The following is a 20,590-nucleotide window of genomic DNA, read 5'->3' as shown; positions in this document are numbered from 1 at the left end:
GTGATGTGCGTGTGGGCAAACACGTTTCTATAAGCAGTGTTTATTGATTTGATGCTGTTGCAGTTTTTAATCCAGCACTAATATGTGTTTTCATTGTCTCTCCAAGTGTAGTTTCTGTTCATCCACAACTGCTTAAGATGTCTTCAATCACAGTATAGTATATTAATGATTCACAGTGACTCACACATTCATATACCTGCATTTGTGTGGAGAAAATGTGTCATGGCAGCGTCATAAACAGTGAGAGGCAACCTTTGCAGAGTGCTTTGCACAAAGAAATATGGCCTTCCCTATAGTATGAACGGCATTCTGAAGTGCGTAGGTGTATGGGTCTGGTCGGACATAAGTGATTGTGAAAGCACTTCATCTAAATGAGGACGTAACACAAGGGTGAAGTGGCTGCTCCCACGTGTTCATGAAATGAAAGTGCTTGCTGTTCACCATTGCATTGCTCACAGATTTGGGTGGACAGACTGTACAGTAGTACAAACAAACACTAACACCCTCTTTGCTGTTAGCGTCACCTTGTCAAGTAGAACTCAAGCAGGATGAGCACATCAACCGATTGTTGAATGGAGGCATTCGTTTCAGAAATACATTTTCTCTGCAAGTAATGATGCATTCCAAAAACATAGACATTTGGCCAATTGAAGACTCATGGGAGGGCAAAGTATAACCCAGGCCATATCAGACATATGTCATCAAGTTACACGTTACAGAGTGCATGAAAGGGTTAATTAGCCGAACGTGCATGTTTTTGTAACGTGATTTCATTTGTACGCCTGCGCAGAAGTTATGGTCACGTGAGGGCGAAAACGAAACTGTGTGCCATCACAAAGAATATTTTTGAAGCAAGATAGTTACTTCCTTACTCACGTTAGCTGTAGCTGTTGCAATTCGGAACTAGTGGAGCTAAAATTAAGCAATAATGAAGAATACCCGACAGACTCCACTTACAAATCTTCGTTAGTCGACGATAGAAGCATAAACTTTCGTTCCATGGAACTTTATGTGTCTAAAATAGCTCGGTGCTAGCTACTTCCGTGTACGTAAATTGAATATGATCTTGACGATTGAGGTCGTCTTTGTTTTTGTGGAAAAAGTTTGCCTTACTAAAATTAGGCAGCACTGCAAAGTCAAGTGGAGCAGGAAGAAGACGCGAAATTGCTCAACTTTGCATGTTTGTCAAGATGAGGTTGAGTGGTGTTCTGGCGTATGCATTCGTGATATGTACTGGGGTTTGTTGGGGGGACACCCCGGCCAACTGCAGCTACGAGGACCTGCTGGGGACGTGGGCGTTCCAGGTGTCCAGCGGGGGCCACGACAAGACCCTCAACTGTTCCGCTGAAAGTAGGCAACCTACGTTCTCACAATTATGGCCAAAGTATTGGCAGTACGACAGTGGGAGAGTTACAACTGTCAATATATATATATATATATATATATATCTCGGTGGTCCACCAGTGGTCCAGTGTTTAGCGCATCGACCACACAGTGCAGAGGTAGCGGGTGTGGAGCTTGAATGTTCTCCCCGGGCTTGCGTGGGTTTTCTCCGGGTACTCCGGTTTCCTCCCACATTCCAAAAACATGCATGATGGGCTGATTGAACACTCCAAATTGTCCTTATGTGTGAGTGTGAGCACGGATGGTTTTTCGTCTGTGTGCCCTGCGATTTGCTGGCAACCGGTTCAGGGTGTCCCCTGAAGCCGGCTGGGAGAGGCTCCAGCACGCCCGTGACCCTTGTGAGGATAAAGCGGTTCAGAAAATGGATGGATAGATCGATAGATAGAAATAAAAGACACTAAACAGTACAGTCTAGGGTGTACCCCATTGTATCGAAAATATATGGATAGAACGTATGCTCTAACAGCAGTTGTCTAAAGACAAGGGTGATGTTTTTGGCTAGTCAGTCGACACTTCTCCTTGTCCTTTTCAGCAACAGGTGAGAGCGTGGTGATGGTGACCCTTGAGAAGCTGTCCGTGGCCTTTGACAAGCTGGGAAACACTGGTTACTTCACCCTAATCTACAACCAGGGCTTTGAAGTAGTCACCAACGGCTATAAATGGTTTGCATACTTTAAGGTAAACAAAAATACATTGTGTCATTTTAATGGAATGTTTTGTTGTGGTGTTGTCACGGTCACATTGATGGGGTAGAGCCAATCTGTCTGTTTACCCGGCACTTTCAAGAGATCTGATGTTGATCCATGTATATCTGATGTCATTTTTCAACATTTATTCTTATTTTTATGCTGTATCCCAGATGCACATGTGAATTGATTTTTTTTTTTTACAAATGTTCATCATCCTCATTCAGCAACCGGACCACAGATTATTGTTTCTGCTTTCTCTCACATGACACATGACGCATTTATAGAGGAAACATTGTGTCTCCTTTGACTTAAAAAAAAAACCAAACAAACAAAAAAAAAGATTATTTCACTTCCTCCTAGTCTGTGTTATGGTTCCAGAACGTTCAGGAACAGAATCGGACTCGACAAACGTAAACTCAGATAAAGGTATACAAAAAAATAATAATAATTATATATATATATACAGGTATATATACAGTATTTTATTTTATTTTTTACAGGAAAAAGTGGCGCAAAGCCGACAAAGAACAAATAATGACGCTGGTAGACACACCATGAGAAGACAAGTGAAACCAAACGAAAATACCTTGTCACCAAAAGGACAAGATGACCCATTCATGAAAATACCAAAACCGAGAGTAATAATAAACACAGGCAAACTACTTACAAAAAACAGAGAACCAAGAATGGAGAACGTGAATACGGGGCGATATTGAGAACATCAACAAAAAATTGCACATGAACAATGGCTTGAGCAAGACGAATTATCCGACAGTCAGTTGTTGTGCAGGATGTCCTTAAATAGTACGTGTTCGATCGAGGAACAGTGGCGCACCGGAACACCACTCCCACTGAGACTGGGGAATAAACAGAACGGAATCATGACAGTCTGCTATTGCTTCCCTCTGGTGGTTAGTTCTCATAAATCCTGAACCAAAAGTACATCCTTTCCCCAAATCTGTCGCGATGAAATGACTTAAACGTCACTCTATGTGCAACGTTTTTGAATGTTTTCTTCTCTTATTTTAGTACACTGAAGAGGGCCAGAAGGTGACCAGCTATTGTGACCATACCCTGCCAGGATGGGTGCATGATGTCTTGGGAAACAACTGGGGGTGTTTTGTTGGCAAGAAAGTGAACCCAATCCCACCACGGGTTCACCATAAATCAGTCTTGAGCTCCAGGTAAATGTTATTTTTACAAAACAACAAATGACACGCAATGAAACCTATATTGATCTACGCCAACATTACAACCTATTCTCCTATTTCCTCAGCTAGGTAAAGTCCTTAAAACCCTTTTAGAGGATTCATATCTAGTCAGTGAATCACATGAACACATTCACTGTAATTGATAAGAACATTAATCCACATTTAATGTACTTCACCTTTGCAACCACTTTTATACTCACAGTGCCACTTTCACCACAAGCGGCAATCTGGAAATCTTAACCCCCAAGATCATTGTCAGTAACTGCAGACGATAATCATTGGCTTATTCTCTTTTTCCTCACCACGCCTGTGTCCCCAAGTGACTGTTGACACGTCACTGCAGTATTAGACACATATCAGTCATTTTTCTTACGTTTTTTTTTCAATCCTTTGACCCTTTATCACTTTGAAGGGAACCCCAACCATGATGACAAAACAGGTCCTAAAGAACAACCACTGTCCTCTACTATTAAAACACATTGATAGAAATATATCATCATTTCTTGTAAGTGGAAAAAAAATCGTGTTGATTTACAGCGTCATTTGATACACAGCGGCCACCTAGTTTTTTCGTGCGCATTGCACTCTGTGTTCCTTTTAACTCATTCAGTACCAGCCAATTCTGGACCAAGTCTGAAAAGACGTTTATAAACGTCTTTGGGAGTGAATCACTTAAGAACTTTTTCCCTATTACGCATTTTAAAAAAACCAAACAAATGTTGCCTGTACTATAAAACACAAGTAAAATCAGAGGGCGCCTTTTTCCTTCCCAAATGTCAGTAAATGTTTACGCTCATTGTTCAACTGCATTTGAAGTCTTCCATTTAGCCCGGTGCATGATTAATACCAAATTTCCTTCGGCGAGTGTGCAGCAGAGCTGTAAAGATTTTGTCAAATCATCTCCCCATGCTTCAGCGTTAACTGTGTCGTGCTGTTTATTGTTGGACAATAAATCAGAGGCACTTTTCCCTTTTGTCAGTCGTGCATTCATGCGCGTTCTCGAGTAAATAATATGGATCTTTTTGTCTCATGGGCCATTGGCGAGTTTTACTTTGAAGATGATTTTTGTTAGAGTTGCAATGTCAAAACTGTGCTTTGAACTTAAGATCTGATCAAATGACACAATCGAGCCTCAGATGACTGTATGACTTTTGCATTGCTGCTTCGTTTCATGTGAGCCGAGGGCTTGCAGCAGTACAGGCCCCTGACATTTGTCTCGTCACCTTAGGCTGCTCAACAGGCCCTTTACACCAAACCGGGGTGTCATTGAGTCCATTAACTCAGCCCAGAACTCTTGGAAGGCTGTGTCCTACCCGGAATACAAGACGTACACGCTGCAGGACCTGCACTACAGGGCAGGAGGACCCGCCTCCCATATTCCACTGTGAGTTTTTTTTTTACAATCTTATCACACACAGTTGAAAACAACCAGCACTGACGATGCAGTATTTGATGAGGACTTTTCCAAAATGCGATTAAAAGCAAATTAAAAAGATTAAAAATAAATAAATCACCATGCCCTTATGTTGTATCGGGAGACTATCAACAGCGGTGCACATAACAATTTTGCTGTGGTTATCAAAAAAGTACCAGAGGTTGTTTGATGCTCATTTTTTTTCCCCCTGACCCACCGACCTCATGAATTTAGAGTACGGTACATCTAGGCATGGTACGGCTCACGGGCCACATTTGACTCGTTCGCAGTATCTCAGCGGCCCTCACAGCCTTTATGAAGTCAACGTAAAACGTAAACTATAGGCTGCTTTTCTTGAGTCGAGTCGATGTTCGCGTGTGTCGGCAGTGCCAGCGAAAAAGAGCAACGACACGTCTTCAGTGTTGGCGATTTTGAACATGTGTTGCTTTATTTCGGGATTTCTCTTGACCATTCTAGTAACTAATTGCTTTTTGTGAGACATGGGCAAGGGAATGCTATGCTCAAGAGCATCAGCTGTCAAACGCCGATATCCTCGCGTCTGTCCAAATGAGACCTGAGAAGAAATGGAAAAAAAGGAAGTGTATCCTAGTGACTATTGTGACACCCTGTCTCTTTTTTTAAAATGATTTTTTTGCCATGCTTCAGCCATGTTCGCCCTACACCCGTGTCAACTCAAGCAGCCAAGTCGGCAGCAGCTCTACCACAGCACTGGGACTGGAGGAGCGTAGATGGCATAAACTTTGTCAGCCCCGTGCGAAACCAAGGTAACATTCACTCGACTTAATTCTGTTCAATTCTAAGCAGGTACGTACAATCATTAAAATAACATTTCATTACCGCAGGTTTGGAAATAATGAAGTAGGAGAAGATATGTTTGATCGGTGCCGGATGAAATCTTGCACAAAGACGTGCGCAGCATGGCGAGCCCCAGACGCTGAGCAGCAGCTTGCTCGCCTCCCTCCTGGCAGGCCTGACTCGTCTGGGCGCTTTTCTTGTCTTTCTGCTCAGCCTGGTGTGTGAGTGAGTGAGTGAGTGGTGGGATTAAGCGCGCCGAGTGGTTGGAGTGTCTGAGAGCAACTCTGCAGGGCTGTGCTTTAGGATCTGGAGGGGGGCTGGAGTGTTTGACTCGAAACCCCTCTAAGCTACCGTGTTGTACTGCAGCGCCGAAGCCTGTCAAGTCAGGCGGCTCCTCATTGACGCATTGCTTCGATTCACAAAGGAACTGGAATGTTTCATAACATCCCGTTTGTGGTGTTAACGTTTCACTGCAGCGATTGCTTTGGCCTCATTTTTTTTTCCTGCCAGCTATTTCATTATGAAAAGATAGTTTCGTATTTTTAAAAGGTGTCGACTCTGCAACATGGTGAACTCAGTTCTGAGGTTTGGGGTTCGAATCTGGGCTCCGCTCCTTGTATGTTCTCTCTGTGATTGCGTGTGATTTCTCTGGGTGCTACGACCTTCTCCCACATACAACACACGCGCGTTGCGTTCACTGAAGACTCTAAATTTTCCTAGTGTGTATAAATGTGTGTGTGTGTGTGGATAGATCGAGTATTTGTCTCTGTGTGCCCTGCGATTGACTGGCAAGTTAATTATATTTTCACGGATTGTCCCAATTTATTCCTTGGGGTTTGCGGGTGTTCTAAGTGTGTACCCTGATTCATATCACAAAAGTTGATTTCTTGCGGTATGCCAGACAATAATCTTTAAAGGCTCATTTTACTAATTTCAACAAAAAAAAAACAAAAAAACGTTTTTTTTTGTCTAGGTTCATGCGGTAGCTGCTACTCCTTCGCCTCCATGGGAATGTTAGAGGCTCGCATTCGAATCCTAACCAACAACAGTGAGGCTCCCATACTCAGCCCCCAACAAGTGGTCTCCTGCTCTGAATTTTCCCAAGGTATGGGACCTGTTTCACAGGTTACAAAACAGCATCGCCTAAGACAAAGCAGCACTTCAATATTATGTTCATAATTGCTAAAGCTAATGTCGTGAACTTAATGAATGCAGTTTTGTGGACACAAGCAGATTAACTCATTCAGTACCAGCCAATTCTAGACCAAGTCTGAAAAGACGTTTAAAAACGTCTTTGGGAGTGAATGAGTTAATCTACTTGGGGATTGCTAGGATAGGCTGTGTTCTAGTTTTGTATTTCCTCTGGGCAGTTATTATTAAACATCTCATCGTTGACCCAACTAAGGTCTAAACTCTTTCCTCCTCTCTCATTTTTCAGGTTGCGATGGCGGCTTTCCATACCTGATTGGAAAGTACGTCCAGGATTTCGGTATTGTGGATGAGTCCTGTTTTCCATACGTTGGAAAGAACACTCCCTGCGGCATACCTAAAAACTGCGGCCGCGCTTACGTAGCGGAGTACAGCTATGTGGGAGGATTTTATGGCGGCTGCAGTGAGGAAGCCATGAAAATGGAACTGCTCCAGAATGGCCCTATGGCAGTGTCCTTTGAGGTATAAACTACCGGTATTCTTGTTCTCCTTCCAGTTCCAACTACAATTGTCATGAATTGACCACCAGAGGATATGGAATGGGCCTGCAGTGATGCATTATCACTTCCTTTGCAGGTGTACCCAGACTTCATGTACTACAAGGAGGGCATCTACCACCACACGGGCATTTTGGACTCCCTCAACCCCTTCGAGCTGACCAACCACGCCGTGCTGCTGGTGGGCTACGGCCGCTGTCACATGACTGGCCAGAAGTACTGGCTTGTCAAGAATAGCTGGGGCACCAGCTGGGGAGAGGGGGGCTATTTCAGAATCCGCCGGGGAAGCGATGAGTGTTCCATCGAAAGCATCGCGGTTGCAGCCAAGCCCATCCCCAAACTCTAGAGGCTTTTTAAAAAATTTTATGACGCCCTGTCAGCGAGCTCTCGTGCAGTGCATGTGTGGTTTGACAGTTTAATGACGAAACAGTATCGCAAACAGGAAATCGCAAGTATGCTGGTTAGATTTTAGTTTCAGCTCCACTTGTGAAGGACACCTTTACAAGTCGGTTATGATTTTAAAAATGCATTTAAAATGCATGGATATCTCCTCAATGATTGTGTCGCGTTTGTGTGAGTTGTACCAACAGATGTGAGGTTGTAATTATCGAAAGGGGTTAAGTCATGTGAGGTTACTTTGTAATATCTGCCGATCAGGGCCTCGTTTATCTCAGGGAAGCACACTGGCTGTTCTGATGTCAGTGAATCAGAGTTAAACTGTCTGTGTGCCTTTCTTAATAATAAAGGGAGATCATAATGAACACAAGTCTCGCTGTCAAAACATTCACATTATAACACCTTTTTTGAATACACAATGTTGTGATGTTAATCAAACGGCTGATGACAAATCACAGGAACACTTTAATAATGTCGATTATTTTTCTCCACTACATTGCATCTTGTGGCTTCTTCTGACCTTCAGATTGAACAGCTGACCAGGCTGTTACACAAAGTTTAAACTTATTATTATTTGCCCCTTCTAAACAAATTAACAATTGGAAATACTGTACGTGATAAGCTATGGGGGGGAAAATGAACAAAAGGCACAGTATTGTTCTGCATGTGTCACTTCTAATATGTTGTACGGTAACGTGTGTATATTTTGTTGTGTTTGATTGTGTACTTGGGGCACAGTGTCCACTGGTTAGCACATCTGTTTCACAATACAGAGATGCAAGATTCAATTCCAGGACCGCCCCGCCCCCTGTGTGGAGTTTGCATGTTCTCCCCCGTCCGTGCCTGTGAGGTCGACGCGCTAACCACTGGACCCCCGGACCGCCATTCACAGACAAATGACAGCACATATCTCAGTGAGTTTTTATTTTATCTCTTTCATAGTGTTTGATTGTAAAGGCAAATAAAACATTGACTTCCAGTGTGGGTCAGCGTGTGAACATTCTGCTGGACTTTCTAAGAACCACAGATATACATCCGTGACTGCTGCGCTTTTCTGTTTTCATATGCTACGGGCCATGAAACCACCCAGGCCACCCCTCAGTGTCAGTCACAAGGTTGTCCCTACCCAATAGCTCACTCCCAGCTCCACCCAACACACACACACACACACACACGGAAACTGGATCATTCCAAGTTCACCTCCCCTTTCCTTACAAGCTCACTCCCAACTCTCCACCTCACTTCTTCATCCCGTGGCCGCTTCCACTCCAGTGGATTCATGCTTGGCCCTCGCCCTCCTCGCCCACCATGCAGAACAACCATGCCAAAGAACACCTCTACAAAATCTTGGTTATAGGAGACCTGGGTGTGGGCAAGACCAGCATCATCAAGCGCTATGTGCACCACAATTTTAGCCCAAACTACAGAGCCACCATCGGTGTAGACTTTGCCCTCAAAGTGCTCAACTTGGACCAGGAGACTGTGCGCCTCCAGCTGTGGGATATCGCAGGTACCACTCGGCCACTTTTGTACTTTCTTGTGGCTACTTTTCGACACGCTCCGGGTGCTGTTAGAAATAACATGGTTTAGGCTGTAGAAGCTTAGCAATGGAATATCTCATAAAGTGCCATAAAAGAATTGATGTGAAGAGAAAAGAAGTGATTTGCAAGCATGCTTACTTAAAATAACTTGACTAATGATATGAACGAAGCAAAGGGGGGAATTTATGTGAATACTGTAATTGTTGTTGGTTTTTTGGGGGGGACCACAATAAGGTCCCCCCCCCCCCCCCTTTTTTTTTCATCAACCATAACAGTATTGCTCGGAGACTTTTATTTCAAATTAAATCCATGTTAAACCATAAGCGCCTGCTCGGATGGGGAGTTTTTGCAGAAGTTGTTTCCCTCATTAAAGTACAGCATTCGCAAACGACAATACTATTTCTGGAAGCATACTGCACATGTGATGGAAACATGTGACCGTTTCTCTCACTTTGCATGTTTGCAGTTGTTTCACACATGAGTGGCATCTCGTGTGTGGAGAAAAAAAAATCAACAATTTATCTCGAGCTCTGGAAAGAGACCTCTGCAAAGTTATCAGTTTATGCCAACAAATCCCCAATGAGATACTAAGAAAGCGTGAAACAGTGTTTTTCCATTTCAATGCTTGATTTCAGTCCACTTATTTTTCTTTTAAATGGTTACTCTTGCTTTGACCTCTTCATTTTCATTTTTCACACAGTAGCTCGCTAACGATTACCGGTACAATAATACGAGCACAATCAAATAGTGAAGTCCTTGGTTCTTGATGTTTGATTTGAGTTGTTCAGATAATGAATGATGGTTTGTGGCTGGGAGAGCAGAACCAAACATTCCAATAGCAGGATCATCTCATGCGAGAGTCGCTGAAGTTGCCTGCTGCTCACAGCTCTGCGCTGCGCTTTCTCCACTAAGCACAAGCAGTCATGTGTCTGTGCCTCATGTGAGCCAGATTTGAGGCCCAGCCCGTTTATTCCAAGAGTGTTTATTGTGGCCCTTTTAGAAAGAACTGTAAACATTCTGCCAAGCCTTTTAGAAGTTTACTCAATTAGTCAACTTGTGAGATCTCATTGTAATGAGGTCCTTCACTTTGGCGGGATCCTCCTTAAGAATTTTTTTTTTCACATACAGAAAATGTGAAGAGCCTCTTTGATATTCGTCCACTTTAATTGATAAAAAAATATCATCAAGCGATTACCGTGATACCTCTACTTACGAAATCAATTGATTCTGGAAGAAATTTCTTAACTAGAAGATTTCGTCAGTAGGGACGCGTTTCCGATGTAAATGCCATCATCCGTTCCGTTCTGTCTTTTATAGGTCAAGAGAGATTTGGCAACATGACCCGCGTATATTACCGCGAGGCAATGGGCGCCTTCATTGTGTTTGATGTGACAAGGCCCGCCTCCTTCGAGGCTGTCACCAAATGGAAGGAGGACTTGGACTCCAAAGTGACACTGGCCAATGGGAACCATGTGGCCACGGTGCTCTTGGCGAACAAATGTGACCAAGGACGGGATGTACTCACCAATAATGGAATAAAGATGGAGCAGTTCTGCCAGGAGAATGGCTTTGTGGGATGGTTTGAGACATCTGCTAAGGTAAAACACAGACACACACACACACACACACACGCACACACACACACACACACTTACTATTCACTTGCAACGGGCGGGTACAAACGGTCAAAATCTGCCTCAAATTCAATAGCCCCTTCCAAACTGCCCTTTTGAAAAACTGTAACATTGTAGTATCTCGTAGAAGTGTGTGCTTTGGGAGTTCTGCAGTTTCACTCTCACTTACATAGAAAATGAAATCTTTTTGTTTTAAAGCCCAACTGATACAACTACTGTACAGTACTTGTACAAACAATGAGATTGAGAACAGTGAACCATTCACACTCACAATCACACACTCAATTTAGAGCAAACAATTAACCGGCAGTGCATGCTTTTGAAATGTGGGAGGAAACAGAAGTACCTAGAGAAAAACCACACTGGCATGGGGAGAACATGCAAACACCACAAAGGAAGGCCAAAGGCCCGAATCAAATCGTGGACCTTTCTGCACTGTGAGGTGGACATGCTAACCAATCGATCACCGCACCACCTAAACAATAACTAATTAATAAACAAATCTATTCTAACTAATGATAAAAAGCCAAGTCAAGTCAACTCAAGTACCACTTTATTGTCAAATGATGAAATTTGTGAATGAAATACAATAACGGATGAAATACAAATCAGATGAAAAAGCCAAGCTTCCAATAAAAGTTTCAAGAAATTCAGACTAATAATTAACAATAAGTGACATTGTCATCAACAAAAACTAACATTTTTACTTCTATTTTTACAACTAATAATACATACGTACAGTATGAATAACCTGTCTGAAAACCTCATCGATGCGCACAGTTAGACTGGACCTAGCGCTGGACTTCTCAATACAGAAATAGGGCTCTAAGGGTTAACGTCAAGTCCATTTTAGTTCCCACAAAAGATGTTTTTGTGCAGATACGATCTCTAAGTAGGTTAATCGGGCCGCTGAGGACAAAGGTAGCGCAGTGTACTCCTCTATGCATTTATTCAGTTGTTATTAGTTATTCCAGTCAACTCTTCAGTTGCATTTTAAAAAAGGATCATTGAGTGCGTACTGTGGCCTCAATCACATATTGTTAGACACATATTTCACTTCATGGACCTCTGCTGTGCCTTTGCCAAGTTACATTATAATCGATCAGATGTGTTTTAAACTGTGTTGGGAGAAGCTGACTCCCATCAATGTACTCTAGCTGTGCTACCTGAACTACTTATATAAGAGTATCAGACAAGGCAGTTTGATTGATTTAGTCACCCAGTGATCAATATCTTCTGCTCAAATATCTTCTCGGAAAGCAAGGAGTCATGTTGACTCCAGACAAAAATGTTGACTTGTGTGGCATGTGTGACTTGAAGCGACACAATGACCCAACCTTAAAGGCCTCGCGTGTCATGAGTGATGTGCTGCGGGAATGTCACAGCCAGGTGGGAAGGGAGGAAAATAGAACAAGACATGCACGTAGACATGCACACGCTTTGACACCCGCAACAGTTGGCACATCTGCACAATCTAATGAGATCCTACGAAGCATAGTCCTAATATAAAATATATTTCACTATGTCATAATATAGTGATACCTTCACTTTAGAATTTACAAACAGGCAGAGGCTAAGCTGTACTTAGCATGGAGACAAATCCCGCTGTACACATGCTAAGCCAAATATAGTGGAGGAAAACATTTTTCGATTCAATTACTGCATTGGCCCGAATATAAGACGGTGTTTTTTTGCATTGAAATAAGACTGAAAAAGTGGGAGGTCGTTTTATATTCGGGGTCTAGACATTATACCCATTGATGACGCTAGATGGCGCCAGATATCGTTGAAGCGAATGCTGAACTTGACTCTCCAGGCCAAAGCGAACCCCTGTCACTCAGAATAAAAATAAAAAATAGCGGTAGCACGAAGAAGAAAAATAAAAAATAGTGGTAAGAAAGAAAAGCGAAGAAAATAATAGTTTACATATTTAAATGTTCAGATATTAAGATTTGAATGAGGCAAAATAACATGCTTTTTCTCTCAAATATATTGTTAGAATCATTTGTTTCAGAAGTTTAATTATTTTCTATATAAAAATTTCTTTGGTGTTCAAAAAGTCTTTTTTCAAACTTGAGTCTTGAAAAAGAGGGGGTCGTCTTATAATCAGGGCCCTCTTATATTCGGGCCAAGACAGTATTTTGCATTGATATTGTGTCATCCCCCCCCCCCCCCCCCCCCCCTTTCTATCTTCACGCTTAGGAAAACATCAACATTGACGAGGCGGCTAACTGCTTGGTGAAACACATCATCACCAGTGAGAACGACATGCTCCAGTCGGAGGTCCACGACACCATCACCCCCCAATTAGAAACGGACAAAGGCGGGACATGCACCTCCTGCTTTAGATCGCAGTAATGGCTCTCAACGCGTGAGCGTCCTTGTGTATGTCATTCCGCACAAACTTGGACCGTGTGTGCAGAGGTAGAGCTTCTTGATTTTTAGGGAGGATGTTTTTCTCCTCCGACGGTTCGTTTTGGCTCGAGGAAGGCAAGAGCTGAAGGAATGAGCGGACAAAAGAAAAGGTTGAGAACAATAGACGAGGATTCGTGTTGCTGTCAAAAACAAGGTCCCCCGCATCTTTAGCACTCACACTTCTGTAACCATGGAGATGCGATTAGTCTATGAACATGTTCAGAGGGGGAATATCTCTGTTCAAGGTTCAGATCTTCAATACATGTTGGCTGTCACTCCTTATGACCTTTGCATCGCAGTCTTTCGCCCACTCTTTGGTTTGCTTCACTCTTTTTTTTTTTTTCGTCTCTTTTGTGTCCGTTTTCTACTGACTACAAACAGAGTGTTCTTTATCTCCTTTGCAATTATGCCAAGCAGCTCTCCTCCGCAAAAAAACAAAACTGCAGTTGAAAATAAGTAGATCTCGGACTCATAGCCAGAGCGTTGGGGATTCGTTCAACTCACGAGTTCCAAATCAAGTCAAATAAGTTTACTAATTGTACTTTCAATAAAAACACATCATTGTCCAAAGGAAAAAAAAAGTCCAATTTGAAAAATTTGGTCAAAGGGGTACACTTATAGAGCACTTTATCTACACCACAGATGTCAAAATCGGGGCCCGTGATCCAGATCCTGCGACATTTTATGTGGCCCATGAAGGCAAATCATTTGTGTCCACTTTGTGCCTTGCACATTGTCTTGTTGCAGTGAAATATGCAATATTGCAAAAATATTAAAAAAAAAATAAACGAAAATTACCAATCTGTCCCTTAAAATAAATTGAAAAATAGTTGAACAAACAATTTACTGGCTTTTGATTTCAAAACTAGTTACCCATCAATTCGCTGTGTATATGTGACAATATAAGGTGATCATACATTTTATGTGGGTTAACAGTCATAACAGCCCTCCGAGGAAAACCATAACTATGACGTGGCCAGTGACAAAAACGAGTTTGACACCGCTGATCGACACCATATTTTGTCCAAATATTTTGACCATATTTTGGTCGGGCTCAGGCGGCCCGATCTTACCTCTACCATGAATGTTTTTAGAATGTGGGAGGAATCCGGAATACCCAGAGAAAACCCACGCGGGCACGGGTACAACACATGTTGAAGTATAATGCCCTGTTCAAAATGTAAATTTCATGCTTCCCAAACATTTCATTTATAAATGCAAGGGCAGAGGATATGAAAACATTAACCAGGATAATATTTTTATACTTCAGACAAATTTATGTGCACAGCCCTAATAAGTCACACAGTATATTCCCACATAACCGTTCATCAACCCCTCCGCCCCCCAAAATGTAATATTCATGCTTACTAAATAGTTTATTTATAAATCCAATTAGAGGATATGAAAACATGTATAGTATTTTTATACTTAAGATAGATTTGAACATGCTTCCAAAAGGTAATAACAAACACATTGTTGCAAGATAAGCATACTAAATGTATTTTTATTTGGACCTGCTGGTTTCATATATACGTTATATCCATCCATCCATTTTCAACAACGCTTACCCTGAACAGGCATTGTGGGGAGTTGCCGAAGCCAATCCCAACTGACTTCGGGCGGAAGGCAGACTACATCCTGAACTGGTCGCCAGTCAGTTGCAGGGCACATATAGAGACAAACACTGAGTGGGAACCGCCGATCCCTCGCTGTGTAAATACTTTACTGTACATACCGACAAATTATGGAACCAAAGATGTGTCCAGTTATCACCAAGAATAAACCACAACTTTCCTGTCTGCCTGTCTCTTTATTTCGAGTATATTTTTGTATTCATATGATCACCATTAAAGCAATTTAACCTAAAAATAACCATATGAAACTCTTTCGAGTGTTCTATTAACCTACCACGTATGTTTTTGGAATGTGGGAGCAAAGCGGAATACCCGGAGAAAACCCACACAGGCACGGGACGAATATGCAAACTCCACATAGGAAGGCTGAAGCCTGGATTCAAACCATCGACGTCTGTACAGCAATGTACCTAAAAAGTGTCTGCTGACACAAACTAAAAATAGTACAATACTACTTACTCTGAAATTGTGATGCTTTACGTTACTTCCGTTCACCACAAAAACAGGTGAGATAGGCCGACACACAAAACAGCTGTAACCGCTCGCTATCTTCACCTTTCACCACCTGCCTGGTGGAGGCAACATAAGGGTACAGAGAAGCAAGAGCGAATAGCTTTCACGTGAGTTGTGATTGTAATTTTCTTCAGCAACATGTCAAAAGCCAAACTCTCACACAGGCGCGCACACGCAAGTGCGCACACTTGCACATTATCAGAGGATTTCCTGTATTCATTTCTCTGTTCTCATCTGGTCTCCTAAGCAACAAACCTCAACAGACAAGACAGTGAGACAGACAGAATACAGGAGGTGTCCTAACATGGAATTTAAATCACAAGACTCCTGAAGCGGCATGTGACAGCATGCTCACGTAAAGCCTCGCACACACAGGCTGTTTTCCGGACTTCTTTGAAACGCACAGCTGCATTTCTCAGAACGACTCGGCTGTCATTTGTTTTTGCACACAGAAGCTGCGCCGTGACTAAGTTTGATTTTATGCTGTCGTTTATCACTCGTTTTCCAAACAGGTGAATGGATTCCCAGTCAGCAAAGACATCTGGCCCGGATTCGGCATGAAGCTGGCACAGCTGGCCTTGAGTCGGCACTGGCATAATGCATGTGGGCCGAACACGGACCAGGAGTGGCAAAGGAGGCACTGGCTTGACTCTGGCAAACCAGATGAGGGCCAGTTGTGGAGTGAAGTATTTGGGCCAGAAATCAATTTACAACTCCGGCCCGTATATGGCCAGCCAGTATTGAGCCACACTTAAATGCAGTTTCAGATTTATTTTTTCAACACACAGCCTTGTTTTACAATTGCACACCGATGCGGAATTCCATTCATCACACACACACAAACACACACACACACACACACACACACACACGCGCGCGAGGTTCAATCAGGCCCGCAGGATAATTTAAAAATGAAAAAAAAAATGCATAAAAGACAGAATTAATATTTTTAATACGGTGCAATTCATTAAGTATCCGCTAGGCGTCACTGTTTTGACCAGAGAAGAAGACAACAGCAGCCTCAGTCCTTCACTGAGACAGACCCATGACAGCAGACGCTATCAATAACACTCTCACATTTACACATTTAATAGCCCTCTCCTTAGTTTGTAAGGTGTAGGCAGGGATTACATTTAGATTTTATATGCACGTGTAAATGGTTTAAAACTTCCTTTGTTTATAAATCTTATTTAATCATAAAGTGCATTACTATATTTTTCAATATCAATGACTTGTTAAAGTTTGTACAATCAATGGGATCGGTTGCAATGCATAAATGTGAATGATAAAAGTAAATTGCACATTTGTTGAAGGAAATGTAAGGTGCTTCATGAAATGTTTTGTAAAAGATACGTTTATTAAATTTCAACATTTTCCAAATGTTCTTGTGCTTCTTTATACCAAAATAAAGGAAAGACATGTTGTTTTGGTTGTTTATAGCAAAGTATGGTATCATTTTATTGGTCCGGCCCACTTGACATCTACTGAGGCCGTATGTGGCCCACTATGTGAAATGAGTTTGACACAAGTGATGTATAGTAAGGCGTTTTTAGCCGAAAAAAACAACCATGTACAGAAAGACGTTTTTAGCCGAAAAAAATGACCATGTACAGTATAAGAAGATGTTTTTAGCCGAAAAAAACGACCATGAAGAGTAAGGTGTTTTTAGCCGAAAAAACCCGACCATGTATATAGTAAGGCGTTTTTGGCCCAAAAAAACGACCATGAAGAGTAAGGTATTTTGAGCCGAAAAAAACTACCATGAAGAGTAAGGAGATTTTAGACGGAAAAAAAACCGACCACATATAGTAAGGTGTTTTTAGACGAAAAAAACGACCACGTATCGAAAGGTGTTTTTGGCCTGAAAAAAACGACCATGTATTATAAGACGATTTTGGCCCGAAATAAACGACCATGTATAGTAAGTCGTTTTTGGCCCAAAAAACCCCACCATTTATAGTAGGCGGTTTTTGGCCCGAAAAAAAAGACTATGTATATTAAGGCGTTTTTAGCCCGATAAAAACCGCCATGTATAGTAAGGCGTTTTTAGCCCGATAAAAACCGCCATGTATAGTAAGGCGTTTTTCGCCTTAAAAAACGACCATGTCTTGTAAGGCGATTTCGGCCCGAAAAAAAAAAGACCATTTATGGTAAGGCATTTTTGGCCCGAAAACAACGACTATGTATAGTAAGGCGTTTTTAGCCGAAAAAACGACCATGTATAGTAAGGCGTTTTTAGCCCGAAAAAAAACGACCATGTATAGTAAGGCGTTTTTAGCCCATTTTTAGACAAAAAAAAAAAACGACCATGTAGAGTAAGGCGTTTTTGGCCCGAAAAAAACGACCATGTATAGTAGGGCGTTTTTGGCCGGAAAAAAAACGCCCATGTTTAGTAAGGCGTTTTTAGCCCGAAAAAAACGACCATGTATAGTAAGGCATTTTTGGCCCGAAAAAAACGCCCATGTTTAGTAAGGCGTTTTTAGCCCGAAAAAAACGACCATGTATAGTAAGGCGTTTTTAGCCGAAAAAAATAGCCATGTATAGTAAGGCGTATTTGGCCGGAAAAAAACGACCATATATTGTAAGGCGTTTTTGGCCCGAAAAAAAACGACCATGTATAGTAAGGCGTTTTTAGCCCATTTTTAGACAAAAAAAAAAAAACGTCCATGTATAGTAAGGCGTTTTTGGCCCGAAAAAAAACGACCATGTATAGTAAGGCATTTTTGGCCTGAAAAAAACGACCATGTATAGTAAGGCATTTTTGGCCCGAAAAAAACGACCATGTATAGTAAGGCGTTTTTGGCCAAAAAAAACCGACCATGTACATTAAGGCATTTTTAGCCCATTTTTAGACGAAAAAAACGACCATGTATAGTAAGGCCTTTTTAGCCGAAAAAAAACGACCATGTATATATAGTAAGGCCTTTTTAGCCGAAAAAAACAACCATGAATAGTAAGGCGTTTTTGGCCCGAAAAAAACGACCATGAAGAGTAAGGTGTTTTTAGCCGAAAAAACCCGACCATGTATATAGTAAGGCGTTTTTGGCCCAAAAAAACGACCATGAAGAGTAAGGTATTTTGAGCCGAAAAAAACTACCATGAAGAGTAAGGAGATTTTAGACGGAAAAAAAACCGACCACATATAGTAAGGTGTTTTTAGACGAAAAAAACGACCACGTATCGAAAGGTGTTTTTGGCCTGAAAAAAACGACCATGTATTATAAGTCGTTTTTGGCCCAAAAAACCCCACCATTTATAGTAGGCGGTTTTTGGCCCGAAAAAAAAGACTATGTATATTAAGGCGTTTTTAGCCCGATAAAAACCGCCATGTATAGTAAGGCGTTTTTCGCCTTAAAAAACGACCATGTCTTGTAAGGCGATTTCGGCCCGAAAAAAAAAAGACCATTTATGGTAAGGCATTTTTGGCCCGAAAACAACGACTATGTATAGTAAGGCGTTTTTAGCCGAAAAAACGACCATGTATAGTAAGGCGTTTTTAGCCCGAAAAAAAACGACCATGTATAGTAAGGCGTTTTTAGCCCATTTTTAGACAAAAAAAAAAAACGACCATGTAGAGTAAGGCGTTTTTGGCCCGAAAAAAACGACCATGTATAGTAGGGCGTTTTTGGCCGGAAAAAAAACGCCCATGTTTAGTAAGGCGTTTTTAGCCCGAAAAAAACGACCATGTATAGTAAGGCATTTTTGGCCCGAAAAAAACGCCCATGTTTAGTAAGGCGTTTTTAGCCCGAAAAAAACGACCATGTATAGTAAGGCGTTTTTAGCCGAAAAAAATAGCCATGTATAGTAAGGCGTATTTGGCCGGAAAAAAACGACCATATATTGTAAGGCGTTTTTGGCCCGAAAAAAAACGACCATGTATAGTAAGGCGTTTTTAGCCCATTTTTAGACAAAAAAAAAAAAACGTCCATGTATAGTAAGGCGTTTTTGGCCCGAAAAAAAACGACCATGTATAGTAAGGCATTTTTGGCCTGAAAAAAACGACCATGTATAGTAAGGCATTTTTGGCCCGAAAAAAACGACCATGTATAGTAAGGCGTTTTTGGCCAAAAAAAACCGACCATGTACATTAAGGCATTTTTAGCCCATTTTTAGACGAAAAAAACGACCATGTATAGTAAGGCCTTTTTAGCCGAAAAAAAACGACCATGTATATATAGTAAGGCCTTTTTAGCCGAAAAAAACAACCATGAATAGTAAGGCGTTTTTGGCCCGAAAAAAAACGACCATGTATAGAGAGGCGTTTTTAGCCCATTTTTAGACCCCAAAAAAACGACCATGTTTAGTAAGGCGTTTTTAGCCGAAAAAAACGACCATGTATAGTAAGGCATTTTTGGCCCGAAAAAAACGACCATGTATAGTAAGGCATTTTTGGCCCGAAAAAAATGACCATGTATATATAGTAAGGCATTTTAGCCCATTTTTAGACGGAAAAAAACGACCATATATAGAAAGGCGTTTTTAGCCGAAAAAAAACGATCATGTATAGTAAGGCGTTTTTAGCCCGAAAAAAAAAACGACCATGTATAGTAAGGCGTTTTTGGCCCGAAAAAAAACGACTATGTATAGTAAGGCGTTTTTGGCCTGAAAAAAACGACCATGTAGAGTAAGGCATTTTTGGCCCGAAAAAAACGACCATGTATAGTAAGGCATTTTTAGCCCATTTTTAGACGAAAAAAACGACCATGTATAGTAAGGCCTTTTTAGCCGAAAAAAACGACCATGTATAGTAAGGCGTTTTTAGCCGAAAAAAACTACTATGTATGTTAAGGCGTTTTTGGCCCGAAAAAACCGACCATGTAAGGTAAGGCGTTTTTAGCCCGATAAAAACCGCCATGTATAGTAAGGCGTTTTAGGCCTGAAAAAAACGACCATGTATTGTAAGGCGATTTTGGCCCGAAAACCCCCCACCATGTATAGTAAGGCATTTTTGGCCCGAAAAAACCCACCATTTATAGTAGGGCGTTTTTAGCCCATTTTTAGCCGAAAAAAACGATCATGTAAAGTAAGGCGTTTTTGGCCTGGAAAAAACGACCATGTATTGTAAGGCGATTTTGGCCCGAAAAAAAACGACCATGTATAGTAAGGAGATTTTAGCCGGAAAAAAACGGCCATATATAGTAAGGCGTTTTTGGCCTGAAAAAAACGACCATGTAGAGTAAGGCGTTTTTAGCCCGAAAAAAACCGACCATGTATAGT

The 20,590-nt window shown here is 41.6% G+C and overlaps 2 protein-coding genes across 2 annotated transcripts; both read left to right on the top strand.

The window, feature by feature from the left end:
- Nucleotides 1–893: 893 nt before the first annotated feature.
- Nucleotides 894–8,006, top strand: ctsc (cathepsin C). Its single transcript, XM_086125456.1, has 8 exons — nucleotides 894–1,350; nucleotides 1,937–2,082; nucleotides 3,123–3,277; nucleotides 4,533–4,688; nucleotides 5,385–5,503; nucleotides 6,508–6,639; nucleotides 6,973–7,205; nucleotides 7,320–8,006. The coding sequence occupies exons 1-8, from the start codon at nucleotides 1,179–1,181 to the stop codon at nucleotides 7,584–7,586; spliced, it is 1,380 nt and encodes a 459-aa protein (XP_085981582.1). The 5' UTR covers nucleotides 894–1,178; the 3' UTR covers nucleotides 7,587–8,006.
- A 222-nt stretch (nucleotides 8,007–8,228) lies between these two features.
- Nucleotides 8,229–15,025, top strand: rab38a (RAB38a, member RAS oncogene family). Its single transcript, XM_086125458.1, has 4 exons — nucleotides 8,229–8,550; nucleotides 8,727–9,146; nucleotides 10,495–10,775; nucleotides 13,014–15,025. The coding sequence occupies exons 1-4, from the start codon at nucleotides 8,412–8,414 to the stop codon at nucleotides 13,167–13,169; spliced, it is 996 nt and encodes a 331-aa protein (XP_085981584.1). The 5' UTR covers nucleotides 8,229–8,411; the 3' UTR covers nucleotides 13,170–15,025.
- Nucleotides 15,026–20,590: the final 5,565 nt, after the last annotated feature.

The sequence above is a fragment of the Hippocampus guttulatus genome, chromosome 12 (genome assembly GCF_054856545.1).
Source record: "Hippocampus guttulatus isolate MCC_2025c chromosome 12, RoL_Hgut_1.0, whole genome shotgun sequence".
NCBI lineage: Eukaryota > Metazoa > Chordata > Actinopteri > Syngnathiformes > Syngnathidae > Hippocampus > Hippocampus guttulatus.
Note: the sequence above shows the minus strand (reverse complement) of the source record. Positions and strands in the feature narration are given on the sequence as shown.

Bases quoted from the DNA above. Each gene is read 5' to 3' on its own strand.
- ctsc (XM_086125456.1), top strand. From the start codon at position 1,179: ATGTTTGTCAAGATGAGGTTGAGTGGTGTTCTGGCGTATGCATTCGTG. The intron at 6,640-6,972 runs GTATGGGACCTG...CTCATTTTTCAG, and splicing joins CTGCTCTGAATTTTCCCAAG to GTTGCGATGGCGGCTTTCCA. The intron at 7,206-7,319 runs GTATAAACTACC...CTTCCTTTGCAG, and splicing joins CTATGGCAGTGTCCTTTGAG to GTGTACCCAGACTTCATGTA.
- rab38a (XM_086125458.1), top strand. From the start codon at position 8,412: ATGCAAGATTCAATTCCAGGACCGCCCCGCCCCCTGTGTGGAGTTTGC. The intron at 8,551-8,726 runs GTGAGTTTTTAT...GAAACCACCCAG, and splicing joins AAATGACAGCACATATCTCA to GCCACCCCTCAGTGTCAGTC. The intron at 9,147-10,494 runs GTACCACTCGGC...TGTCTTTTATAG, and splicing joins CCAGCTGTGGGATATCGCAG to GTCAAGAGAGATTTGGCAAC.